Source organism: Passer domesticus, chromosome 1 (genome assembly GCF_036417665.1).
Source record: "Passer domesticus isolate bPasDom1 chromosome 1, bPasDom1.hap1, whole genome shotgun sequence".
NCBI lineage: Eukaryota > Metazoa > Chordata > Aves > Passeriformes > Passeridae > Passer > Passer domesticus.
This window is the reverse complement of record NC_087474.1, coordinates 129146398-129167658: the sequence shown is the minus strand read 5'-3', so window position 1 is coordinate 129167658 and position 21261 is coordinate 129146398. Positions and strand designations below refer to the sequence as shown.

The 21261-nt window shown below is 38.7% G+C and overlaps 1 protein-coding gene across 2 annotated transcripts in view; it reads right to left on the bottom strand.

Moving 5' to 3' along the window:
• Positions 1-21261, bottom strand: part of KCNB2 (potassium voltage-gated channel subfamily B member 2) — a 188031-nt gene that overhangs the window by 160966 nt on the left and 5804 nt on the right. For both annotated transcript variants that reach the window (XM_064389165.1, XM_064389164.1), the window contains one exon: positions 10185-10869. In XM_064389165.1, coding sequence (XP_064245235.1) covers positions 10185-10763 — 579 coding nt within the window. In that variant the 5' untranslated portion in view covers positions 10764-10869. The remainder of the gene's footprint in view (positions 1-10184; positions 10870-21261) is intronic.

Sequence of the window (21261 nt, the reverse complement as noted above, 5' to 3'; positions counted from 1 at the left end):
GCGTATTTCAGAAGAGCTTATTCTTCATACAGACATTACTAACATCAGTTACACAATATTGTAATAAGACTTGTCCCACCATTCTGTGTTAACACGTACTGAGAATGCTTCCTAAAGAGCATATCTAGCCCTCATCTACTCCCTCTATAATACACTCATCAAGCAAATTATTTTTCAGTCCAAGAGCTCTCATCTCCATCAGCTACTCTAATTAAAAGACCCCCTCTTCAACTTACTTATTTAATCCAAAACTGCACATACAAGTATGTAGCAAACTGTGTTGATTCTTCCTAAATTCAACAGCCTGAAGAAGCACTGAGAAGCCAAGAGGAATTATTCACCATTTCACTATTACTGGAGCACCTACAGCATTTTGAGTAAATCTGTCATATGTAGTTCAGAATTAAACCCATGAACAGCAACCTCACCATCAGGCAGGAGTATACATCAACCTAAAATGCAGATTACAATAAATTAGTATCAGGTTCACTGAAGCACATGTTATTGACCTGAGTAATCTGTCCATCCTGCTTCAATTCTAAAAAAAGGCTGTAGAGTTCAGTGAAACAGGACTGGCCTCATACCTGTGTACTCTTCATATTACGTATTTTTCCTTTTGTGCTAAATGCAGGTAGCCATGGCCTAAAGAACTTTGAAGTCAATGTTAGTGTTATGACTGAAATCAGGGGCACTAAGCAAATTCTTCTGTGCTATCATCTTACAAAATGAAACTGTATGTATACATGTACAGACCACAGACCAAGATACTTTTGGAACAGTTTTTTCAAATGGCATTTAACTCCACAAAAGAATTTATATCAAATTTTTAAAAAGATGATACATGAAAATACAAAAGCTTTGTGAAAGTTACAGAAATGGAAATGAGTTCCCAATTCTTTTCAGAATAAGCCTGTAACACATTTATATGTTCTCAAAAGAACAGCCTTACCTACTATATTTTAGCAATATTCACTGTTCTCCAGAAAACCTTCCCCCAAAGTCAAACACACTGGTGGATACTTGAGTAAAACAGAATAGACAAGTCATCCAAGGATCCTTCAGTAAGCAATCCAAAAGGAGGCTGCAGTGCTTGGGAACGAACTGTGTGAATGTGAGTTAGTAACAACAAAGCTTGATGTCATTTCTGTCTGTCACAGAAATCCAACTGACTGAAAGAGTATGAAAAATTGAACCATCTCAGGAGTTAGCCAAAAATACCATCCCCAGGAATACATGAAACCACAGCGAGCTTTACTGTCCCAAAGTATGCCAGCAGCAATCCCTTGCAATGGGGCATTCTGCACAAGGCCAGCGATACCTGAAACTGTCACTGCCACTCGGATGTCCTTGGGATACCTCTGGCTGTGGCATCCTGGAGCTTTTTAAAGCAATGTCTAACTCTTGTGGCTGCATCAAGAGGGATTCAGTGATGGATGACTGAAGACAGCGAACTCTGGGTAACTAAAGTGCCCCAGCATCCTGCAGTGAAGATCATTGCTGCCTTGGAGAAAAAAGCTCCCCCTTTAAGAGCTGTTTTGTGAAGAACAGCTCTTTTCGGACTTTTCATTACTTTATCTTTTAGAGATGAGGACAGAATAGCTTAGAAATCCCTAGAAGATTTTATTAGTTTGATGAAGCACCAGCTTTTAGGCAGAAGCTTAGGGGAGCACAACATCATTTCTACAAGCAGCAGGCATAAAAGATTCTCAGTGAGGAATGGACTTGAGCCTCAGAGGTCAGATAAGACTAAACTCAGGAGTTCACCTTGTCATTCAGATAAAAGCTTCCTCAGACTTCAGGTTTGCATCCCATGGGTCCTGTCTTTCCCTGCATTTTAGAAGAAATCTTGTATGAATATTTATTACAAGTAGTTACATGATGATTTGAAAAATCAGCAAATAGGATTCAGGCAGTTTGTAGGCACTTAAATACTGAAAGAAAACTACTGCTCTGATAGCTTCAGCCATCTCACATATCTTCTTGATGTGCAATATTGTGAGCAATTTTTTTTTAAATGGCTCAGCTGTCAGTATTGTATATACTTATACATAGTTTATGTATAGGATAAACTCCAACAATTCTAAACACTTATTTTGGAAATAAAGGCTAGCTGGTAATATTTAGAATTAATGGTTATAGTGCCAAAGTAAACATGCTTTTCAAAGATAACTTGCCCCCTCCCACAGCTGCTCAAAAACACTAGAAGAGCTGTCTCAGCGATGGTATGGGGAGCACAGGTATTGACTCACCTACAATGCTGTAACACTCATGTGGAAAGGATACTGCACATTTATGAAATTACTTAAAATGTAGAAATGTTTTCTGAGTCCCACCTAGTGTAAATCAAATTCACTCATCCCACTTGAAGCCCTGGCCTTTTTTCATGCTTCCCCAAAAAGAGAACGACCAAGGCATGTTAAGAGCAGACCATGGTGGCTTCATATAAGGACTGTACTGGGATCCTGTTTTGATCTCAAAGTCACTTTGAAACAGCTGTGCCAGTGTCGCTTGCTTGTTTTCAATATTCCCCCAAAGGACCTGGTTTTCAATGCTATGTGTCAAATATTCACATATCTTCATCAAATAGAAAACTCATGAGTCTGCCATATGTCATGATAAATACCATGGGTTTTTTTTCTGAAATAAACAACATGCAACAGTCTGTTTGGCTTCCCAGTCACTTGGGAGCAACCTTTTGTTGTTCTGCATCTTGCAACAAAATCAGAGAGCCAAACAAAGGCCAGTTTGCAGGGGATCATATAGATTTGTTTTGCCTCAGCTCTGCAAAAGCCAGACAGAGCCTGTTTATCCAGACAATAAGATGCAGGCCTTTGTGTCCCTTAGATTTTGTCTGGATAACGTTTCATCACTTAATTTATTAGTGTATCTCCCTGACATCTGATTCCTTCCAAATATCTTACATGACAGAAGACAATACACTGGCAGCTGCTTATAAAAACATGGAACGGAAATGCAACATTTTTAGGACATACGATCTGCCTCTGGGTGAAGGGACAGGCACAACAGCCTGGTCTGCCCCTCAGGCATTACACAGCTTAAGTGACATGTCACAGCTGACAATCCAGCTTTGAGATGCCTCTGATTTTGTGAGGGGCATGCTGTAATGCCCAAAACATCACCCTCCTAACCAGAAATATTGCAGTACATATTTTAAAAGATATGTAGCACCATTGATGCTACTCTACACTCAATAGATGGTAACAGCATTAAAAATGGATATGATCAGTGGTAAAAGAAGCTGTTGTTGTAGTTAAATTACTCTCTTAAGTTAAATTAAGTTAATTTGCTCTCCTAAATTAAGGATGCAAGGTGCTGGGGTAAATTGGAATAAATGCTTTCTATCCATTATGGCAAAGGATAGCTGTTCTCATGCAGATGGTAACTGCTGGTAAATCACTGTAATATATACTCCAAATCCTAGTAGGTTTCTCTGTGCAAGTGCTACTGTGTGATCCTGTGAATGGTTTCGCAAATTCAGGCATATTCTATTCATTATTTTAAAACTTTGTTTTGCAAAATATTACCAATTATATTATTACCAAACATGAAAAATGGATTTTCTTAATTTTTGAAATAATTATTCTTGCCTTTTTTTCCCCCTTTAACAACACTCATCATGAATCCCCTTTGATTTTCCTTAATGTATGCATAAAACCAGAGTCAGTGAAGTCCCTTATCACAGCTACAGAAGTAAAGTTCTCATCCCTTTGTTCATACAGAGAATGGGGATATTCCCTGGTGCCAGTGCTTGATGCCATTGATGGACTGTTATAATATGAGTCACTGCATCTCTGCCCTTGGCACTGCTTCCACAATTTCAGCATCTGTTTTACTGAGAATTAAGTGCCAATAATAAGCAAGTCAGTTCAAAGGACATTTTACTCATTCCAATAGCAGTTTTTAGGAAGCTTTTAAAAAAGTTTGCACACCACTGATAATATCTCAGGGCTGAAGGGAACCTGTATGTAACTGAGGTCTGAGCACCTCGGAAGCAAGACAGATCAGATGGTAGCTGTTTTCCCATGACACTTTAAACTGACCAAAAATGCTGAATCATGGGTTACATGATACTTCATATAAGAAGTATAAAGAAGGTAAATAATCTTTTAATGACCAGCTCAGAAGTGAGCATATGTAAGTTCTTCAAAAAAAAAATCAATTAACTACTGCCAGTCTTCTTTGTTCCTTGATATAATATCTATTGAAAAAGCAATAAATTCACTTATCTTTCAAGACATTAAAACACTTGAGTTATTAAATATGAATGACTAGGATCCAATATGATCTCCTTGTCTTACAGTCACATTGACTGGCTTTATCATTTGGCACAAGAAATAACTTCACCTTAAAAACAAAGAGTGGTAATGAGTTTCCTTGGAAGAAACAATCATGAAATGAAGACACCTATTTATTACCAGTGACCATTCTCTGTGCTTTACCATTACTTACTTTCAGTGAACAAATTTCTATAAGGTATTGGAAGTGACAATGCAAATTATATTATTCCTGGTAGTCCATCTGAATAAAGGTTTGTGACAGGATTGCCCCCACAAATAAATTTAAACCAGAAGTTGGACAGAAGTTCAAGCCACATACCAGCTAGAAAAGAACACATCTCCAATGAATATCATGCCCTGAGGTATATCACAACATACCAATCATCTGAGTTTTTCTAAAGTGCTTTGAGTGTATATGGTTACCTTCAAGCCAAAAGAAACCAGTAGCATACCATTAATTATGGTTCACCCCGAATGAACACTGTGACAATCCAATTTATGAGGACTTGCAAAGGAAAAATGAAGTGTCCTATATGACACTCTGCTCTGTTCTGGTCATGCACGGTGACTCTGATAATTTCCACTCTAAGACCACTTCTAAGCTGCTCTACAAGGAATAGGTATGAGAGTCAGTGTGAATTATACACAAAATAGTGGAAAATAAGAATCAGGCCCCTAATGTAAAACAGGTGTCTTGCCTCTCTTGGCAAGTCATTGTGGCAAGCCTACCCAAAATGCACATGTAGCTAAATAAATATTGGTGGCCTAAATCTCCTCTTGTGTGCTCCTGCTTTTTTTTTTCCCCATCCCAAATTAATTTTTGTTCACAAAAGGGATTAGTTACTCAATACTGCACAGCAAGTCCTCACAATTTCCAGTCAGGCTTGGGATAATTATACCTTCTGTAATCCACAATCCACTAGTTAGCTGATAAATTAGTGTGCTTTTTACAAAGAAGTAATACTCATGTTACAATTTGTAACGCAAACCAAAAGGAAAAAAACCCTGAAAACTAACCCAAAGAAAAACAGAAATCAATAAAATAAGGAAAAATCAGCCATGCAGTGAAACAAACAGAATTAACAGAAAACACTTTCAGCCCTATCAGGTTTCACTTTAAATAAAGAAAACCCCATACTGCAGAAACACAAAGCCAATGTTTTACCCTTCTGTGTATGTACATCAACAGGGGTTATGCAAAAATTCAAGGCCAGAATGTGGCTGAATAGTAATTTTTAAAATTACTTTGTACTACCTTTTATACTTGATCAGTCAGTAGTCACATTGAGTTTGATGCAAATATTCATAGGAGAAAAAATTACTTGCATAATAAAGAACTGTAGAATCAACCACAATCAATTACATCCTAGTTGAATTCAAAGGGGCCACATGGGATATAAAACACAAATTGGGAAATTTGAGTGAAATTTGTTGATAATGTTACTGTAAGGTAATTAAAATACTCTTGTAGATGAAAGGTGATATGTCACTATCAGGTATCTTGAGGCAGACATAGGGTCTTTGTTACTCCTGGATATTCCACTTATTTCTTGTTTCATTCACTCTATATTTACAGTAAAACATGTTGACTAGAAACATTCCATATTTATTTAGGATTTAGCCCAAAAGAGCTTCATCAGTATTAAAAAACAGAGAAAAAAATCCAATAATATTGGACCCATTAAACAAGAATAAAAGGAAGACCTCGTTCACTAACACTTTGAAAGACATAATAAATGTATGGGTTCATTTGATTCACACTCATTCCAAAGTAAGATTCCTTTGATTCTGAGAGCACTGCACAAAACAGTGTACCTCATACACAGCTGACAAGGCATCAGCTCAGGTAGATACTCTCTTAATATGCCAGTTCAACAAGGTGCTGAACCATAAACACTGATGCAATCCAGCTGCACAAAGTTCACATCTGACTGAAGTCAGTGCTCATTCTGGTATCTGTTGAGGACTTCTGCATTACTGACAGGTTGGTGAGAGCTGCTGCTGCACTAAGGAGGCTGTTACCGGTCCAGCAGCTGCAAATGAAAGATTAAATGATGGCTGATAGCATAAGTAAAATAATTTAAAAAAACCCAAAAAAAACAAAAAAAAAAAAAAACAAAACAGTTTTCATAAACTACTGGTTACACAATAAGTATAAATAAATGCCTCGTCTAAAAACTCAGATGTTACTCTGGACCAAAGAATGCCAGACTCATGCAAAACTCTGTGGTTTGGGGACCAGGCTTTGGGACTTTTCTGGGATGTAAAATATGCAAAATTCCTGCCCTTCATAAATTCCAGCACTGCTTCTCATTCCATAGCTCTGTACATGTCTGAAATGGCTGGACTTCTGCACATCTTTATCTTAATCCTACTTAAAAAGCTTATGAATGAGAACACTGGAAAATGGAGGCAAATCCTGTTTTCCTCAGCTGAAATGTCTACTGAATTCACAGAAATCTGTCCTGGGAGGAGGACTAAGCCAGAACTGCTGTGCCTCTAATATTGGTGACTGAGATGAGGTGCACATCTGCATTTACTAAGTTAAAAAAACTCAAAAAGTTAAGTGTGCCTGTACTGTGCAATGTACTTGATCTATAATATTCCTTTTTTTACTAGCTAAACATAGTTTTAATTTCTTGCCACACATTCTTCTTGCTTTCTCCTATTTATTGTTGCATATCCTGTAAAATACATGTTGCTCATTCACTGTCACCTTGTTCTGTCTCACCTTGCTGTAAGTGAAGTCAGTGGCAAACCTTCACTGACCTCGAAAGGAGCAGGATTTGTCCTGAGATGCCTAATCCAAAGCAGGACTCCCTCTTAATTCAGTAAGCTTTGGATCAGACCTAGAAGGGCTCTTAGCAGAATCAAGAAGTGGCAAGACACAGTCACATATCAAAACCACATCCGAGTATTTATCTCACATTTCTAATCTTTGATGTGAAAGGGATTTAAAAAGCAAGCTGCTCCTGTCAACTGCTTGGATGCCACACAGGATGTAAATGACTGAACAAGCACCTATAGGATATCTATGCACATTCATATGGTTTCACCTCTTTAAAAGGCAGCTAATATTTTAATTTGAGGCTTATGACAATATTTTCTCACTTGCTTCCCAACCTGCCACTCTCAAAATGCCACCATCCTTTCTATTCCTGCAGAGGAAAGAACATGGTTTTGCCTCTTGTCTCAGGACAAACTAGAAAATTATTTGACCAAACACAAAAAAAAAAAAAAAAAAAAAAAAAAAATCTAAAAGAGATGTTATCTAAACACTTCAGATACAACCTTGCCACTGATCCTAACGCAGTCTGTTTCAAAGTGCATCCAACTGATTCCACCATATCTTGTTTTAGCTTACCCGAGATCAAATGTGTTGTGATGGTCTTTGCTCTCCTTTATGTCATTCAGCCAAGTTTCTATAGCTGTCTGAGCTGCCATGGGCATATCTGACTATAATATTGGCTCATATATGTATTTACAGACCGAAGGTGACTAGACAGAGAAACTGAATGCATGTATTATGGTGACTTCTAGCTACCAGAACCACAGAAAGCACATCAAATGGCATTAACTTAGACAAAAGGCAATTGAAATAATGAAAATCATTACAATATGTATGCAAGTGCAATGTGAAACTCCCTGTAGCAAAAAAAGATCTATAACATTGAATCAAATTAGGGGATGAGGGGAAAAGGAAATAAAAAGGTAAAAAATAATTATTTAGACATCTGGGGAAATTGAAGAAACAGCCACATTCATCTGCAAAATCTGAAGAGAAATCTGCTCGGAATGACCAAAGGGGGATTTTCTTAAAAGCTTGGGGTCAGCCTAACTTATTTTAAGCAAATGCATGATGGGGCACTGTGTAAGTCATAAGAACAGTTTGATGAATGGCAAGCACTCATGCAAGTTTAACCATCCTATATTTCTGCATTTATTCAACATGCAAATGAATGAAGCGAGTCACAGGCAAAGAATGTAAAAATCAGTATATTACTTCTGTTTTATTCATCTGCTTCATCTTACTGTGTTGACTCCTACCTAGTCTTAGGAAAACACTAATTAAGCATATGTCTCAAGCCTTAGAGACAGCTGCCTTCGTTCCTGTACATAAAAGAGAAAACATTTCACAGCCCAATCTGCCTGCTGGATGTCTCTGAGGCAGGGGCCGTGGCCAGCTGATGTCCCGGGTCGCGTGCAGTGTGTTTCAGCAGCGTGGCTCAGACAGGATTTCCTCCTGCCCGCATCCAGGAGGAGAGGAGAGGTCTGTTACGGAACACACTGCTGACGTTTCAAGGCGTGCAGGACTGAGAAGCTGGTCCCTGAGTCCTGCAGGCAGTGCAGAAGCTGTGTCACAGAAGGGCTGGCAGGGGCTGAGGGATGTTAGCTTGCACCAGGGGATCACAGTGCGTAACACGGCCTCCCTGAACCCTTTCTGGCAAAACTTAGGCCCATCTGCTTCCCCTCTGCTCTGTCTCCTGGAGAGGAACATATGGGCCAGAATATGTATCTTGGAAGCATAAAATTTATTCATGTCATTTTCTAAAATATTCTGAATAAATTTATTCATGTAGTTTTCTAAAATATTCTGGATACTTTCATTTTTCTCCTATAAGCTTTTATTCTGCTTACAAACCTTAAATTCTGCCACAACATTTTTTTAATTTAAGTAAGTTCCTTGCTTAAAAAGTTAGGTAGCTCACAATGAAAAACGAAATTAAAAAAAAACCAAACTGTATTGTACCTCAATAATAAGAGTTACTATTGCAAGAAAAATCTCTGCCAGAATTCTCTTTTTTTTGTCCATTGCAGCATCATATTTTAATACTTACCTTGGTCCAAGAGCATTGCATCCAATAACAAACAACAACAGAAGAAAATAAAACCACAGTTAAGCTTAACACGAACATCTAAACATCAAACATTTTCGTTTTGAGTCATTCAAATTGGAGATGAGTTTAATTCCAAAATTTACCTCACATTAATTAGTGCTTCACACCACAAAGAGAACAACCAAGTTCCTCAAGATGCAAGAAAATCTTTCTTTAAATACCAGTACCAACATCTGTGTGTGCAGTCCCATTTCCACAACCAGGGTAAACTTTTCCATTGTTATCACTGAGACTTCAGCCAACCTCCCTGTTTGAAGACAGCAGAACTGGACCCAGGATTCATTTGAATTTGTTCTCACTTCTGACTAAATACATATAAACTTTACACATATATATTTGTGTGTGTGTATGCATGTATAGAATATATACTTGTTTATATACATATACATGTATACACATAAATATGCATGAATAGAAATATTAATATGAATATAAATATATATATTCATTAATATTTTAGCATTTTTATACAAAACACTCCAATTCTTGATTGCAAAAATGTAGTATGAGAGAAAACATGCCATAATAAAGCCACGCCAGACCAGCTGATGAGTTTTTGATAGCTTATCCAACACAACCTACCAAACACTGACACACCACACATGCAGGGACAAGCAACACTGAAATGGATGTTTGCCATAAACAAATATTTTTCTAACAAACAAGTAGATAATGTACTCTGTCTGCATTTTCATTGAAGTGTTTCATATGGAATGCATTAAGAATCACACAGATGTTTCTCATCACATACAGCAAAAGCAAGGTACAGTACAGTAGTTGCCTAAAACAAATGAACTCAGCAGGGTTCCTTCTGCTGATTTCAGGGATTTAGGACAGATTTGGGTGTTTTCACTTAATGATATGCAGACTTTTAGATTCTTCTTTTATCTAAATATTTTAGTGGATGTTGTTGATTCCTACAAGTCAGATGCATGGGTCATGAAACCATTTCCTACTATCTTTGTATTAAGCCTATTGTTTATCCTACCTTTGCTGCAACAGATGAGTTGGGTTTCTCAAGCAAGTCCCAAAGCTTCTTCCTTTTCTCTGGGCAGCAGGTATTATCAAACTCTTCCCCTTCTCTCTCTCGCAAGGTCTCTGCCTCTCTCCTCAGTTCCTCATTCATTTGCTCTTTCTTTTGATGGTATCTTGCCTGGCAGCAAGATTCTAAATATATTTCATCAATCCCCCAGTAATCAAGCTCCTGGCCAAAAGAGAGAGCACACATTTCTTCCATCATATGTAGTTTCCCTGTCCTGTAGAAATTCAAAATGGAAGTGAAAGCCCCCGGGTGTCGATCAAAAAAATACTCATTTTCATTCAGATTATAGTCATCACATACTTCTAGCAGAGATTCATGGGTATTGCAGTCTCTGAGCTTTCCTAATCGTGTCCTTGGAAGTCTGTCCAAAGTCCTCCACAGCACTTCATGGTTGAGTCCACCAACATTTATTTTAACTCTCCGCGAGCAGGCTTTGCTCCTAATGATCTCCACTGGTTCCGGAGGGAGAGAAAGGGTGGACCTTGAAGACTTTTTGGTGATCCCTGGTGGAGCTTTCTCAGCCATTCTGTAAAAGACGAAGTTGTAACACCAGAGTCTGTAGGAAAATGAGCTTGGAGACTATGAATATTTGGGCAGAATCCTCTTCAGACAGATAGCTCCATTCCTGAAGCTAGAAAAGACAAAAACTTAGAATATTTCCAGTACAATGCACCCTCCAATCTCTCTCTCTCTTTTTCCATACTTTCATATACAGATGAAAATTTAATTATTTTAATTTGCCCTCTTTATAGTGATATTCTTTGTGGTAATATCCAGAAGCACTGGAACAGCTGGAACAGCTAAGAGCATTATGCTTAAGCAAAGGAAAAACTCACTGGAATTCCTGCATTTGTGAAAATCAACTGTTACAATTTGTACAAAGGACTTGGGTTTTTTCTTTTTTTTAAGACTCACTTTCTGATGTTGCTGTGTTAGCTTAATCCAATTACTTATCTTTTAATGGGTGAGGTGTGCAAATGGAAAGATTATAGGGATATCTACAAGTAAAGACAGAGGCTAGTCTACCTTTTATTGAAAAATTCAGATTTGCGAGATACTGAAACTGAATAAAACAATCACAGCACATCAAAATCTCCAAACCAAACTGCTTCCCTCCCAATACAAATCTTAATTTGCTCTTATTATGTCATGGGTAAATGTTATTTACCAAACAATTCAAATGCCATCCTGAGAAGTCATATTTTTTACCACCAACAAAGCACTTATTTCTTTACAAATGGGCCAAAAGAATCCTAAGTCTTTTGTGGTCAACTGACCAGTAATACATGTTTTACAGGCAAGGGCTGTGCATACAGTTCTCTGGATCCTCTGCAAGGCTCTTCTCTGCCCCACTGTTCACCTGTTACATTGCTGCAGACACGACTGCACGACAGCAATCAGCGACCTCAGTTTCAGTAATCCACAAGTGCACCCTCACTCACTGTGCCCAGTGCTCCAGTGAACTCTGAAGTGCAGCTGCTTGTCACTAAATGTAGAATATCAGGAAGGAAACCCACCCACCAGCTCTACTGCTGCCAACTGTCAGACACAGTGCTTCAATATTAACCTAGCAATGGCATCATGGCCCAAAGAATGCTTACACAAGGCTTCTGTTCCAAACTTGGGAAACAAAGTCCTCCTCAGTAATTCCCACAGCTGACATCTCCTCCTCCTGTTATCAGCAAATCAACAATTCAACAATCTGTTTTTTTGTTCTTAATTTGCTTGTTTTGTTTTGCTTGAAGTTAAATAAATCCAGCAAATAAAAGAATTTGAAGTGTACAAGAATTTGATCCTCTTTGCAGAGTAAAGCATGAAAGTTGTGCTGGGAGGGATTGTTACTTATAAATACATCAGGAGTAAACACCTGGGAGGGGTTTGAACTATTTGTACTGAAGTACCAGCTGGCACAAGAACAAATGGGTACAAACTCATCATGAGAAAAGGCAGAAATTTGAAAGAAAATTAGAAGGTCACATAGACCAGATCCACACCAGAGCAGTGAGGACTTAGAATAATCCTTTACTAGAAGTATCAGGAAAAACAAAGAATAATTCCAGTGCGTCATCTGACATGCCCATGACAGTATTGACTCTGTTGCTGGTATAAAATCAAAATGGCTAAATTTCATTATAGCCAAACTTTAAAAGTTCCTCCGCCAATAGATAAAATAAGACTCAGGCAACTACAGTCCAGGTATGACTATCATGTCCAAAAACATCAGAAAAGAGCAAAATTACTTATGAGAGAAATACTTATATCTAAAGATTTAAGATCTAAGATTTAAAGGTTTTTCTTTTTGTTTTGTTTGGTGCATAAGCTAAATTATGGCAACAGCCCAGAACACCATCATTTTAGTTACCAATTTCACAGTCAAGCTGAACTTCAAAACTGTAAGGGTCCAAATATTCTGCATCTTCCCATACTGCCTCCAGCACCGCATTGTGAAGATCCCTCCTCATCTCCCAGCGCAACCCAGAGCACTTCTGTGCCTAATTACATAAGGGCTTAAGCCTGTAACATTTACTGTCATTCACAAAAATTATTATCTGACAACTTCACTTTCAAAGATAAATATTCTACCAAAATCAAAGCCCCAGCATCAGTAGGTTTGCATAATATACATCCCTTTCTTTTGTGTTTGGTTGTTTTGTTTTTTTTCTCTTGACCTTAGACTGATTTTTTTTCTCTGGTTTTACCCTCCTCCTCATTGCCTTATATGCAAGGGGATGATGGTGAGACTTCTGAGAAGTGGGGGACTCCAATCCTTGCAAGATCTCCTCATTTAAGCATTTCCTAGTGATCTGTGATGCACTTATCAGTCTTCTGGCATACAGACAGCTACACAAAGAGTAAACAGTTATGAGAGGATATTTCTATACAGAAGAAATATTTGCAAACTGTGTTTTTTAAAAAATCCTTTTCGGTTTTAATGCACTATGATATTTCTCCTTTAAACTTAAGAAAACAAAAGAATTTAATAAATTCATAAAGAGGTTCTGTTAACCTTCATGAAATCAGTTAAGTCTTCATACATTTCCTAGAGAGGTTCACTAGTTTATTCACTATTGTATCTCAGGGATTTATTTTTCTGTTTTTAAAATGAAAATGTGCACCCTGTTATTAGCAACATCAAGTAAAAACACAATAGAGATCAAGCATCTCATCTGTTTAATCTTAAGTTAACTATATCCTTATTTATTTTTCTGATTGCAGAAACAAAAGATTAACAAGACCGTGTATTGTTTTAACTCTTCTGCAGTGTAGTTACCAGACATATTTTTCAAACAATGCAAATACTCTAGTGTCACCATGACTGGTCCAAAGCTGTTAAAACATTTTTTGATTTTTCAGTATAATTATTGGTTTCATTTTCCTACTTGAGGAAATGTGGCTTTTCTAAAAAACTTCAAAAATCCTGGTGGTCACACTGAAGTCAGCAGTGAAACACTATTAAGTTTAGTGTTGAGAGTGTGCTATATACATGTATATATATATATATATATATATATATGTATATATACATGTACCAAGGGATGAACTACCATTCACATCATGCAGCATTCTGAAAAGATAAAAAAGCACATTTTCCCAAGAAGAATCTTGAACCTTGAGGATGATTTTTTGCCTTTTTTACAGAGCTCTTGTCATTGAAATATATAATGAAGAACAAGAATGTATAACTTAAAAATAAAGAAATTAATTTGTTTTGTTTCCTTCACAAATGCTTTCCTTCCCACCTTCTTTCATTCTTCATACCTTCTTTAGTTCTCCAATGATAATTTTTAAAAAATCTATTCCTGTGCAGCTTTTCCCCAAACCTTGGCTAAAAAGCCTGGTTTTAACTGTGCCTTTAACAAAAACATAATCAATGGCCTCTACTTTCAGAATCATAGGCTTCCTTTAACATCTTCACAGTCCTCCTTTGGGCACTGCTATAGCTTTATATTATTATACTGTGGCATCCAAAACTGCCCCCAGCACTCGAGGTGAGGCCGCCCCAGTGCAGAGCAGAGCAGGACAATCCCCTCCCTTGCCTGGCTGGCCATGCTGTCCCTGATACCCCCAGGACAGGCTTGGCCCTCCTGGCTGCCAGGGCACTACTGACTCAGAGTCAACTTGCCATCGACCAGGGACCCCAGGTCCCTTTCCCTGGCACTGCTTTCCAGCCTCTCATTCCCCACACTGCACATCGAACCAGAGTTGTCCCACCCAGATGGAGAACCTGGGCACTAACACCTGCCAACTTGCTTAATACCCCTTCCAATGCTGCATCCAAGTCATTTATGAAGATGTTGAAGAGCACAGGGCTGAGGATGGAGCCCTGCAGAACCCCACCAGTGGCAGGTCAGTCTGATGTCATCCCATTCACTACAACCCTTTGTGCCTGACTCATGAGCCAGCTGCTCACCTATCCCATGATGTGTTTATCCAGCTGTGTCCTGGACATCTTACCCAGAAGGATCCTGTGAGAGACAGTACCAAAAGCCTTTCTGAAATCCAAAAAAGGTTACACCCAGTGCTCTCCCCCTATCAACTATGTGGGTTACCTTGTCAAAATAGGAAATCGCCATTATGTTACTGTATAACATTTCTAACTTGAAAATCCACATTATCAATTTAATACAAAATCACCAGATCTTTCATCAAAACAAAATTATACAAGTGAAGTTACTTTACAGTTCATTAAATTACCTTTCTGAATTTTAGCTACTGTAACTAACTCAGAAGACTTTTTTTTTCATAAGAAGACTTAAAATACATTTCAGCTTGGCTTATTGCCATAACCTTCAGGCTGTGTGCAATTCCACCATGCACCTTGTCCACCAGGGGCTAGTAATAAATGTAACTATCATTCGGGAGACAGGCAAAGCCATCCTGGCACTCACCAGCACTCTTAGCAATTGGTAGAGAAAAACACAAATTCAACGTAAGAGCAAGTCTTGATAAACCCTGCATTCTTCCTGTGCAATAACAAAAATACTTTGTAGCAAAATACCTGTAATATTACATAAAACTCTTCAAATCAAAGTCAACTCTTTGCATTAAATAAAAATGAAAACTTCAAAGACTACAACTCGAAAAGCTAGGGAAAGCCAGAAGGAAGGTTAAGTGCCCTCCCCCGCACCACAGACATGCAGCTTTTAATGGTGTGGCTCTCACATCAATCCCTTCCTCTTCACATGAACGGGTAATTATTTGCCATTTCTTTTCATCTTTCTCATTCAGAATTTGGCCTCTGATGTTATTCAGCATTTCCTGCTGCAAGGCCTACATTACGCACAAAGTGCTGAATTTCCCTCAGGGAGCTCTCCCTGTCCTACCCAAGCACTTCCAGGGTATCCCAGACTCCCCTTCAGTAGGAGGCCATTATTACCATTGCTTTATAGAAATGAAGGTCATAGATGCCTGAGGTATCCAACAATTTTGGCTGCTCAGATTGAGATAGCTGCTTTTTAGAGTCCTTAGCATTTTCAGCCCATTTGATGGGCATGCCTACATGGCCAGATTAAACCCTCAGGCTGAGGAACCCAGTTATCTGTGCTGTCATGTTGCCGGAACAGCGCCTGCCAGGGCACACTTAGGACTCTCCCAAGTCATTTGCAAGGATGGCTGGAGAGTCCATGCTTCAAGGTCTGCTCCTAGTAAGTGGTTTGTTCACAGCCATCACAGGGAGGTTGCTGTACTGAGCAGCGCCAGCCCCTTCCATGGATTCCATGCACAAGACCTCTCTTCCAAAAGTATTCACATCCCAGCCACTCTTGAATGCCTTAAACATCTCTCCCAATCTCTGTCATACAAATTTTGTCAAAGAAGATGGAGAAGTTACAGTACATAAGCACACTTCACTGCTGGAGCTTGTCCTGCATTTAAAACAGTGAGGAAAAAAGTATGTATGGTACCTAAGAAGGGCTTGTACTGTAAGGACCCCAGGAAAAGTGAAGATTTTGCTTTCTTCTGACTTTTAAGGGACAAACTTCTACCATTTTTCTCAGAAGATGTCTTTTTGTCAAAATTTGTCAAATTGTTTTCAATAAAAGATTTTATTAATTAATTTCCTTGCTTTAAAAACAAATTGAAGAGTTTTTCACAATTTGCTGGAAGTGTCTTCAACATTTTAAAACAAAATCTGGTTCTAGATGTACCAATACTTAATTATTTTTTTAAAAGTTCAAGAAAGCTCTGGATTAAAAATGAGAGATTGTGAAGTTATTAAACATTAAGCAAATTATTAAATGGGTGATCCCATTCAAAGTATTTATTTTCAGGTCTGAAGAGTCTAAGATCAATGTGCTGGATTTCTTCATGTGCAAAAACTGCTCCAAAAATCAAGAAAGATCTGGGGAGACTATTGTTGCATTTACTAGTTTAGCTGTTAAAACTGACTTAAAGCTTAAGAACTTCAGTCTGTATTTAATGCAGGTATGTAACACTTTCTGGGAAAACTAGCTTTAGGTTTTGTAGGTGTAATGTCAGGGGAATTCAGAGCGGACATTAGGAAAAAGTTCTTCACCCAGAGGATGGTTGGGCACTGGAACAGAGTCCCCAGAGAAGGGGTCATGACACCAAGCTTTTGAGAGTTCAAGGAGCATCTGGTCCATGTTTTCAGTCATATGGTTTAGATTTTAGTTTCAGGTAGTCCTGTGAGGAGCAGGGAGTTGAACTCAAAGATCCTTATGATCCCTTCTAGCTGGAGAACTGGAGGTACTCTGTGATTAAAAAAAACACCTTAGAAAGCCTGTGCTCACCTCAGCATCTGACTCTTAAAGCCTACAACCTGGGATCCAGCAAGTTAGCCAAGAAAAAATAAAGCAAAACCAATACATGTTTACTGAGCAAACACATTTTTGCTAACTTATTTGTTTGTATGATTCTTCTTTTCTGTCAGTGTCTGCTTTGCTGTAATCTCTCTGCTGCCACATCTTAGCTCTCAAATGTCTGCTCTTTGTTTCAAAATATGAAGATCTTCAGTTTCTTAATGGTGTGCTGTGGGATCTTTTTACTAGAATTTTCCCTTAATTTCAGTTTTTAAAAAGATGGCTGAGGTGATAGCTAAAACTCTGCATAAAAGCATCCCGCTCAAATGCGTTGTTCGTTATTTCCATTTCCCACCCTTAGAGAAGTCACATCTCATATAGTTAAGGATTGGCAAGCTGAATGCGGGAAGTGTCAGGAAACATGTCAAAGTATTCCTGAGCATCCTTTGTATGTCTCAGATTCATATCTATATGCAGGAACACATGCATGTGTGCACAGGAGAGAAGTATCTGAGCTTTGATTATCCAAATTGCTGGTGACAGCTCTTGGCACAAGTCCTCAGGGGCTTCAGTGGGTGAAACCATTTGAAGCAACATGGTCTGAGGGGGAAAAGATGGAGCCTTAGCCTCTCTCCCCTGCTCCCCTGTGGCACAGCTTCTCTGCGAGCAATGGCTGGCTCTTGCCAGACTTCAGCCATGGGCAGAGCTGTTACTGGAGAGCTGAGTCTTTCCATGAACTAAGACCAAATCCCACCTGTTGCTTTGACTGCTCTGTTAACAGCTATGGATGAGTTGTCCTATGAAAAGTAAGATTTCGCTTTGAGAGCAAATCCTGCAGAATCAGCTCTTGGGGCTATGGCTAACTGGTCTGAAATGATGATTATTTCTATTTCATAATAGACCTCACAGGTTATTTATTTCTGGTATGTGAAAATTTAAACTTCGGCAGCACAAAGTCTTGGAGCTCTGCAGGAAAAAAATCAAAAAAGATGAGGCCTTTTATAGATGAATTTTTCAGATTGACTAAATCAGTCTGTCTGCTAACTCTCTGTTCTCACCATCTTGAGCACAGAGGTGTCTTTTAGATGGATGAGCTGAACTTCACCAAGGAGCAGCAGACTCTGAGACTCTACATATTCCCTAGGAGCCTTGGATAAGAAAACCCAGACAGAAATAGGTAAGGTGACAGAAGAGAGAAAAAGAGGGAAAGCATAAATGATAAAATGTTTTTAAAGTCTTGCAGTCACACAAGCCTGGCAGTTTTGGCTTATCTGAGTTTTCCAACTACCCCAACAGCACTTGTAATCATTTACTGAAGCTCTTATGCAAGGTAAAGCCACGTGGGTGGGCTCTAGACACACTCCAGGTGATGCAGACTGCTTTACAAAAAGCTAAATGCTCTTGAGTGCATTCAGGGTAATTTTACCTCAAGTCTCATGGAATTTAGGGCTCAAGTGGTCTTTTTGAGTAGTACCTCTTCACAAGTCTGTATCTGGGCACTGGGACTGTAGCATCCCCTCAGCCTGCACTGGGTCTCAAGACAGCACTGAACATGGCTTTGTAGCCCATCCAGTGCTGAATCAAGATCCCCACCAAACGTTATTACAGATCAGCTCCAATTCTCTCTTTCCTTACTAGCAGCTCTGCTGTTGGTGCTTGTGACAAGTGTGGCTATATGATCCTTACAAACAATTCTGATGCATTCCTGCTCAGTTTACAAAAACCTTTCAATTTCCATTGCAGGTTGAAACATTTCTCATTTAGGATGCAGTTGTTGGTCATGTCTGCACTTTACTGTTCATGTTTACAATTGGTTGCTAAGGGCTGTTACTGCTTTTGCCAAAGATACTGTCTTTCACTGCTTATTTAGCCTTCCCTGGAAGCTTCTGAGGAGATGAGCTGTCACAGAGAAGTACAAGGCCGAATGGCAGATCATTTTCTTTAATGTCAAACAACCTGATATTAAAGAAATGTGATTATGTAAGGTCCTCATGTCAGGTCTAAATCAGACTACGTATTTATATACCAACTAGCACTCCGGATCCACAGGTTTGATTGGTGCTTCCATAGAATTCTTTGAGAGTCTACAGATGTTACATGTGCAGGATACACTAATAATAGCAAATACATTAATATTAATAAATTAGAGCTTTGAGTTGCAATTTATCCGTCCACTACTTGATTTTCTCTTCTAATTGCATTGCAGTGCATTAAGATGATGGAGGAGATTGTCAACACACCATTTGTTCTTTCAGGAGGCACAAAAGTAATCAGTTGTCCTAAAGCAATTCGTTTTGGGGTTATTCTAAATATGTTAGCTTCTCTAACCCTTCAATCTTCCACTGCTCCCTGCCAATAATAGTGCTGCCAAGTAGCTGAAAGCAGTGAAGAACTTCACAGATGTCTTTTTGTTCTTCTGAAGAAAAGCCTGCACAGTGTAGTAATGAATGATGATTCTAGGTTTCTAGGCAGGGAAATATTACACAGCATATAATATTGTCCTATATACATAGAGAATGATGTCTGAAGCAATGAGGCACATCATATAGAAGAGTCAGATTTTATCCCTCTTTGAATGAAATTACACCCAAAATTTTGGATGCTGTATTTTGGTCAGAATCCTGGTATACTGTTGAGTTTTCTAATAAAGAAAAAACATGCAATATCACCATCCCAAATCTACAATTAAGGAAAGCACAGTTGTATTCCTAAGTGACTTTGGAAATTAAAACATTTACGTTCAATTGCTGCTTCTGTCAAAATTTCCTTTTCAACCATTTCTAACAGGACTGTTCCCTGATTCAATCAGGGTAGGCCTAAACCTACCTGGACCACAGACAGGAAGAGACTTGGCCAAAGAATACAGTTTGAGAGTTGCAGATTTACTCAAGAGACATTTATCTCAATCAATTAGGAGCCTCTCTCAAACTCTTATTGTTGGTGCTTTACAGAAGCACTGAAGGCAGAACAAAGGAATGAGTCAAGGCCTTGGTTTTTGGGAGACTCAATTTTTGACAAGTGTCTTTGTACATACATAGCTGAAAATATCCCCGAGGTCACAGCATCAGCAAGTTTTTATAGAAGGCTTTTATCATTAAAAATTAAGACATATGTCCATCTAATCTTGATCTGAAGAATCCAACCCTTCAACATTTTGATGTCTTCAACTATAGGATGCCTTGGAAAAACATCCCAAACTACTACTACAAACTGCTGTGCAAGGCCTAGGGCAACCCAAAGTCTTATTTTGCCTATCTGAGAAAAGCAGTCACCCAGAGAACATAAAACTTTGCTTCCTGACCTTATCTAAGACCTTATCAGCTTTGGTTCCACATAATGCACAAAGATACAGTTGATCTGTGGGTCAGTAAGGAGAAGCTGTTCTTAGGAACTCCAGTTTAACACTGTAGAGAAGGAGCTACACTGACTTTTAGTCCTACCTGATACCAAGAGTATTGATATATTTTGACCCTCAAATTGACCTGACAATAGAAAAAAGGTGAGGACTCACTATCATGCACAACCCTAGCTACTGTTACTATAATTCTGAAATCAAGACAGGCTAAAAGGAACACTTTTATAAAACTGCCACTATAAATTAATTTATTTACTTCTATCAAGCCAAAATGTATTTTTAAAAGCCACAGCATCCTCTTAAAAAATGTGCTTCATCAGAGCCATTAGTTCAGGGTTTCTAATATTAAACACACAAGTCCCAAGTTCAAAGAAGGGTGTGGGAACCTCTAAGACAGGATCAACACGATACTTCACAGTCAGGAAGAAGATGCTCTTAACTCCCATCCAGGCCCAGTGTGTAAGCAGGATCAAAAGGGACACAACCCACCCACATGATATTCTAAGTCTGGAGACCTCCTCTTACAAGAGGTATGTAAAATAGTCCTTCAAAAGAATTGAACAAGTTTCTGCTTTTTCCAAATCCACCATAAGGTGGTGGCCTTGGTTCCACCTTGATGTCATTGCTTGGTCATTAAACATTCACTGAAGGACCAGGTTCATCCCTGGTGATTCAAACCTGTGGTTTATATCTTCCAGGCTCCTGCTGCTATCAGTAATTCCCAGGACAGCTGCAGTGATGGAGACCATCCCCATTCCTACTGAAAAGAATGAGGCAGCCTGTGCTTGAAAGACAACAGACATGAATTAATCTATAACTGAAGGGTGTGACCAGTCCTTTGGTGGGTGGTAATCTTGGATTACAAGAAGTGAAACGTTTATTTGCATCATGTTAATCAATGAAAGGCTTA